This window comes from Mauremys reevesii, linkage group 13 (assembly GCF_016161935.1).
Source record: "Mauremys reevesii isolate NIE-2019 linkage group 13, ASM1616193v1, whole genome shotgun sequence".
Lineage (NCBI taxonomy): Eukaryota > Metazoa > Chordata > Testudines > Geoemydidae > Mauremys > Mauremys reevesii.
Window position 1 is genome coordinate 30,006,677 of NC_052635.1, and position 7,401 is coordinate 30,014,077.

The 7,401-nt window shown below is 46.3% G+C and overlaps 1 protein-coding gene across 2 annotated transcripts; it reads right to left on the minus strand.

The window, feature by feature from the left end:
- Positions 1-1,046: 1,046 nt before the first annotated feature.
- Positions 1,047-6,867, minus strand: SYS1 (SYS1 golgi trafficking protein). 2 transcript variants are annotated; one of them, XM_039497264.1, is made up of 4 exons: positions 6,629-6,867; positions 5,488-5,729; positions 4,535-4,602; positions 1,047-2,714 (listed from the first exon to the last, which is right to left on the minus strand). In XM_039497264.1, exons 2-4 carry the CDS (start codon positions 5,647-5,649, stop codon positions 2,474-2,476), a joined length of 471 nt encoding a protein of 156 aa, XP_039353198.1. In that variant the 5' UTR covers positions 5,650-5,729; positions 6,629-6,867; the 3' UTR covers positions 1,047-2,473. The 2 variants fall into 2 exon arrangements, with proteins under 2 accessions (XP_039353198.1, XP_039353197.1); XM_039497263.1 differs by having other exon boundaries at positions 6,511-6,865.
- Between the last annotated feature and the right edge of the window lie 534 nt (positions 6,868-7,401).

Sequence of the window (7,401 nt, forward strand, 5' to 3'; positions counted from 1 at the left end):
TTGGAAATCTCCCCAACATCCTCAGCTGTGAAGCCTGAAGCAAAGAATCCATTTAGTCTCTCCGCAATGACTTTATCATCTTTAAGCGCTCCTTTTGTATCTCAATCGTCCAGGGGCCCCACTGGCTGTTCAGCAGGCTTCCTGCTTCTGATGTACTTAAACATTTTATTACCTTTTGACTTTTTGGCTAGCCTTGGCTAGATTGAACATGTTTAAAGGAACAGACACATCCCTAAACAGACCTGGAAGGAGTAGAATTTTGGCCTAGGCAAAACAGGACAAGGGGGATTAAGGCTGGTTGGCTACTGCAGTGTTGCACTGTAAACAGCAGGAAAAGGCCTTCTAAAGGCCTTTGCTCTATTTAGGAAAAAATTGCCTAAACTATTCCCTAGGGAAAGACTGCTGTGCCCCAATTGTTTTGCATATTCCCTTCCTCCTTTCTTTCCTAGGGTCATTTAATGGAAACAGATTCTTGGTTTCCTAATCAGAATGGAGTTATTTGGAAAGGCTTGTGATGCCAACAGAAGAAGATTCTGACTTTACTGGAGCAGGAGGGAGCAACTGAACTCTGAGGGAACTAGAACTCAGTCATTGTACAAATGCTTCCCCTCCCTATGCCCCCAAAGTAGTGAGGAGAAAAATACAGATTAGCAGAATTGTGCTTAAACTGAAACAGTGTGTGTTCTCCAGACAGCACTCAATCAAAGGTCCAATAGGATAGGCTCAAGTCTCACAATGTCCCCACTCACAAGGGACAGATGAAAATCAAGAGACAGCAGCCCTCAGAATGCCATTGTGCTCTGCTCATGAAAACAGCAGCATTCTGTTCACTGACAGTACAAAGATATTCTCTCTCTGCCGTAATACCTCAGCTGAGTTTCAAATATTTTACCCCGGATTAAAACGCTATATATGAGCATATGAGATGAACAGTTGCAATTTAGCTTTGAAATTAACACAACAAAATAATTAGACCCATTTTAGAGGGAGTTTATCAAATTCTGTGTCAAATCATCCACCAATTCCAATTCTTTACAAACTGCACATTAATTTAGCAAATATAATTTATTCAAACTAATAACGTTCACCAATATTAATGTACAAAGGAAAGAGATTGGCAGCAGCAAGCCACACAAGAAAAAAGGAATTTCAATGTTAAAATCCTAGTTTGCCCCCAATTTAGAATGGCATACAGACAGCACAGACTTAACATCCCGTAGAGGAAACTACACGACTAGAGGTAAGTCTGACCGTTTGGGATGCAGGACCCTAGGAAACTATTTGGCCTACTCCTTTCATTGGGAATACTGGGGTCAGTGGCTTATGAGAAAGGACGTTCTATTTAAATTGCCTATCAGTCAAAGGCACCATCTCGTTAACAGCATAAGAGACAAACAACAGTCCCAAGTATGGCGTCCTGCAGCAAGAAACACCTACCAATTTTGGAAAACAGTCTTTGGTGGCAGCCTTCAGGCAGGAGTAAGTATTGGAATTTGATGATTGGTAGGAAGACGCAGGTTACTAGAGTGGGAATGAAGAAATGGTACTTATAACACACAGCAGAAAACTCCCCTCAACCAACTCAACCTACAGTTTAACGTTTGGTGAACGTTATGGCCAACCCTCCATGCAAGCTGAGAATAAGCTGGTTGATTTTCACTGGCTCCTGGATTTCTGGCTTGTGGTGTTTAACATTCATAGTGGGAAGTTTTACAAACCCTAGAAAGTGACCACTGGTGTTCCTTTCTGGCCAGACTTTACTCCATTGCTGTGATATGGATATTCATTACGTAGCTCAAAGTGCTCAGCTCACCAGAAGAATTGTAACACATTGAAGGCAACTTAATACCATTTTTCCTATTTTGTTAAAAAAAGTGTCTTCAATCCAGCAACATCTGTTGCCTTACATCTATTCTAGGAACTAAACACAGGAACAATAACGAAGCCCATATGAGCACACAGGCCTTATAGGCTCACAACTGGTGACGGAGACAAACACAATTCTTTTTAATCCTACATCAGTTTAGCTCCTTGATTTTAAAACAAAAACCAACCAAAGGAAAAAGATGTAAGAAGCAGCTCCTAGTCAATCATTGTGCGTTTCTCCCCGAAGGTTTGATCATCCCAGCTCCAACATGCGCTCCAAAGACCTCGCACATGGGTTAAATTCCAGTTGCTTCTCATGCTCTAGGTTTTGTTGCCTGATTTTTCCCTGGTCCATATCACTTGAATTAATAGTGAAAGCACTCACATAGAATACTCATATTAAATACCTTGTGTTATTAGAATAAAACTTCTGCTTTGTTCACTGTCTTAATGGCAACAGCAGAGATCTTCACACTCATGCAGCCGCCAAGTTCTAAAAAAGTCCAAACAGACCTGCTGTGCTTCTTTAGTGAAGTTTTCTGGCATTGTCTTGTGTCACCGAGGTGCTGGAAACGTTGGCCTGATGCAGCGCATCCTCAGAACAAATTTATACGCTGGACTTGGGGACTGAATTCAATGGGATTTCTTTGAGTTCTGTTCTCATACAGAGATACTCCCCAATCACAGCCATGAGTGCCGTGCACACAACATGCACTAGCCACCACGTTAGAGCTGTGGGAAAGTGTGCATTATAAATCCAGCAACCCAGCAGATGGAAAAAATGAACTGTGACTGTGAAATCCAAACACTGCTTTCCTCGCCGGATAAAGTACAACAAGCCCAAAGCACTGCAGGAAGAAAGGAGAGACAGATGTAACTGTAACTATATGTAAACTGCAGTGGCCTGAGAGGGAGGGATCTAACAGCAGCCATCAGCCATCAGGAATTATCTGTACTGGTTATTTATCCATTAAAAATAAACCTCAACTCTTCTGAAGTCAGGACTATTATGACCTTGCTCAATGTTACTGCAGTAAAACTTAAGCAGCTTGTAGCATTTTAATTATGTGATAGCAGAGGAATAAGCTTTTAGTTTAAAAATTCCTGGCTGGCTTTCTGCCTTGTCTCTGCAATCTTTGGCCACTGGCTGAGACTAAATACTTTGCACCTTTTTAGCATTTTACAGATAAACAATTATTTACAAATATTAATTAAATTCCACAAAAATCCCTCAGGTGCAGATTTTATCCCCAGCTAAAAGATGGGGAAACTGAGGCAGTGAGGTTAAATGATTTCTTAAGGGTTCAGAAGAATCAGCATCAGAGTCAGGACTAGAACTCAGGAGTTCCTCATTCCCAGTCCTGTGCTTAGATCTCCTAATTGCCAACTGTCCCATTCTGGAGTCATTACTGATAAATGGAGGGAATTCTCAGATCTCAGCCAACAAGAACAAGATACGTTTGTTCTGCAACAACATAGTTCAAGTGACCTTAATGCACACATCCGCACCTAAAACAAAAGAAGGATCAAGGCGACACTCGAATCACCAGACCCAAATGACCTTCTGGCTGGCACCTCCTGGGGCAAGATCCCTGCTACTATGGGCTAGTTCTAGCACACAAGACATAATCAGACACAGACCAGCTGTCTGCTTGGACAGCTTGGCAAAGGGGCAGGGAACAGGAATAGCTTTCGAGAGCAGGACCAATGCAGAGGGATAGGAAAGTTGTGCTGAAGAAAGAGGGCAATTGTTCCAGGGAGATGGAAAACTCTTCACAGAATGACGTGCCTGGGACTGACACATGAAGAAAGAACAGAGAGTGGATGGATGGCAAGGAAGGCTATGGAGAAGATGACTGTCCTAAGGGGGCACTTTGCCCTAGAAGAGCATTTTAGTAAATTGGGATGTAGGGAATTGGGGATACAATATGTGCATAAATGTGTGATCTGTTTTTTTACAGTTTTCGTCTATAGCCCATCCTTCTATTTCACAACCTATTGTTTGTAGCTTTCACTTGTTGCATCATGTCTACCATTAGCCTGAAAGCTCTTCAAGCTGGGAACTTGTGGCTCTGTATTCTTTGTAAGTGTGGGATACCTAGCACACTGCAAGTGGTATGAACAAATAAATAATAAAAATAGGCTCTCTCACTGGGACAAATTTAACTTACAAAGCCCCAGGCTCACACTGTGGACATGCAACAGAGGCACTTACATCATTTCCCTTCACACTGCAATAAATACAATTTCCCACAGAGTTTGCAAGGTTCACCAGACTCAGACATAACATTTTGGGCACAGTAAAAGGCTTCGGCTATTTCTGAACCCAGTCCACATTCCTATCATCAGCACAGCACGAGCCTCATCAAGAGTAGCGTAACAAGCTGTATTGTTAGCATGTTAGCTAATGTGTACTAATATATTTGAAAAGTCTAACATAGACAGTGCAGCAGGGTAGACTTTAACATGTGCTAAATTGGTTGAGTTACAGCCTAGGTTCCCCGCTGTGTTAAAGGCAGTATGTCTTGTATACAGTCAGTAGCCTTTTACAAGGTGTTAGCTAGCACATGCTAACATCACAGTTTTAAATTCTAATTTAAAGGCAATGATGGCTAATCCCAGAGAGAAGATGTCCAATCCCAGTATGGATAAACAGAAGCTGACTTACCAGGTGAGTGCATTGAGGATGAAAGCAATCATGGAAAGTCTTCCAGGTGGGGTAGAGAATCCCAAGATCTATATAGGGTTATAAAGAAAAAAGACACTGAAATAAATTGGAAATTGCTTCAGCTAGAACTCTACTCAACTCAGGCTCTTCCCAGTGGCCCAGTTCCATTCTATTTGCTCCCTACAAAGCTGACAAACTAATATTTCTAGATTTTAGAAAACAACAACAAAAAAGCCAAAAATAGCAACAACAAAAATGTTTGCTTTTCCTAAATTGTGGGTTTGTATTTACAAGGTCAACTCTACTTGGGCATCTGGGAATTTTAGGGCTTGTGTGTCAGAACACACAAGGGAGAAATTCACCCTGGATGGAACTGCACTGACTTCAGTAAACTTACTCCAGGGCTGAGTTTGGCCCTGTAGGTCTACAGAGAGTCTGGAGAACAAAAATGATAAGATTAGATCCCAGCTTCTGCAACACAGCTCTCTTCAGGTTTCAGAGCAGGGATCTCTCTTATGAGAATTCCCATGATTGTTGCATGTGGTAACTAAACGTAGAATCTCAGTTGCACTCTGAGATACTGACTCTTCTGGAGCACTCAGAGCACGGGAGGTTTGAGTTGTGGCAGAACTGTCAGTGTGCGCACTGCAAACAGAAACGCATTATGGATTGCTGTTGTCCTCTTTCTAGCAATGGTACTGCCAGAAGATTAGGTCTGAAGCCACAATCAATAACTAAATATTTTCATGTATGAATTTTGTGTTAGACTGAACCCAGATCTCCTCTGTGGAATCACCCTAATTCTGTGCTCAGTGGTGCTGGAGACTCAAGATCCAATGTGGTCTGAGGTCTCCGCATTTCTGAGTGTGCCAGTGACCATGTTAGACTGCAGTGTTTTATTCTCTGAATTTGAGAGACCTTCTCTATGCTCTAGCTAAGGAAAAGCATCTTACCTCATAATTGAAAATCTGGTCAAGAGAAGGGCTATTCTGCACCAGGCTGTCAACCAGAGCTAGCCAGAGCCCCAGGGAGCTGTAATAGACTGCCTGCATGAGGACAATCTGTGTCAGAATGAGTACAGGGTCCCAGACATAGCTACGGAACTGTCCTGCCATTCCCAAGGCAGCTCGCACACAACCAGGGGAAAGTCGATGTGTCTGCCCTGAAAGAAGACACTGGGCGATTTCCTCAGCACCTGGAAAAGAAGGGCAGGGGTAATGCCAACAACAGCGTCCAGCTCACCCCTGGGCCCTGTCAAATGGTCACCCATCTGAGCCCAGCCCCAAGGGGTCTCCACTATTACATGGAGGCAGCCCCTCTCCCCCAAGCTGTTCACAAACCCCTCCTCCTCCAACCTCCACAACCCGCCCGGAGCATCTCCTCCCCTCCCTCCTGCACCTCCCTCAGCTCACTAAATCCTCCTCCTCCACCCACACCACCCGCCCGGAGAATCTCCTCCCCTCCCCCTACAGCATCTCCCTCAGCTCATGAACCCCTCCTCCTCCCCCCCAGCATCTCTTCCTCTCCCCCCCCAGCATCTCCCTCAGCTCCCGAACCCCTCCTCCTCCCCCCCAGCATCTCCTCCCCTCCCTCCTGCACCTCCCTCAGCTCCCGAACCCCTCCTCCTCCTCCCCCCCCACAGCATCTCCTCCCCTCCCTCCTGCACCTCCCTCAGCTCATGAACCCCTCCTTCTCCACCCGCCCGGAGCATCTCCTCCCCTCCCTCCTGCATCTCCCTCAGCTCCCGAACCCCCCCTCCTCCTCCAACCCCCAGCATCTCCTCCCCTCCCTCCTGCATCTCCCGAACCCCTCCCCAGAGCGTCTCTTCCCCTCCCCCCAGCATCTCCCTCAGCTCCCGACCCCACCACCCCCATCTCCCACCGCACTCACGAGCCGCAGCCGCCGGCTTCCGATTCCCGACCCCACCCCACCCGAACAAAGTCCCCCGGCTCAGCCCGCGCGGCGCTCTGGCTCACCCGGGACGAGGCAGCAAAGGCCACCTCACAGCCAGGCCCGGCTCGGCTTGGCTTAACAGCGCGGACCACAGAGACTGCAACGCTCGCCTAGAGCGGCGCCAACATCTCGGCCAGTTACCATAGAAAAGGCGCCAGATGCCTAGAGCAGCATCACCGGGACCGGATTTCCGGAAATACCACGGAGACGACACTCGGGCCTAGAGAGGCCGCTCCGATCAGGCACCCCCTGCGCATGGGCAGCAACGTACAGCGCTCGGCGCCCTCTCAAGGGGTCAGGAGACCGGTGACCTCTGATCTCGTCAGGGCTGTGCACAAAATGAGGCGTGACCTTGTGAATTTTGGCTCCAGTGCGGCTCCGCTGGCCACGGTGGCGTGACCTCTGACCCCAGCTGCCTGTCAGGCCTGGGCTCACTTTTGACACTGCAGGAGAACGATGGTCTTCTGAGCTCACCTGCCTAGCCCAGGTGCTGCTAACATGAGAGACAAGGGGTGTCATAGTGATGCCCTGACCTTTGACCCTGTGAAGGTGCCAGAGGATCAGAATGTGGTACCGAGGGGTAGAATCAATGGGGAAAGACCTCACTGCTAACATGATTAGGGTCAAATCAATGATGATCTACAAGTTAGCAGCCTTGGTAGACCAACGGGTTCATAGATGGGCCCACTGTGATGGAGTGATTGTCAGTGATGGAGAATCCACCACAATGCTTGGTAAATTGTCCCACTGGTTAATTACTCTCACTGATAAAAAGTTATGCTTTATGTTCAGTCTTATTTTGTCTAGCTTCAACTTCGAGCCATTACAACTTGTTATACCTTTTCCTGCCAGACTGAAGAACCCATTATTAAATATTTGTTCCCCATGTAGGTACTTACAGACTGTGATCAAAT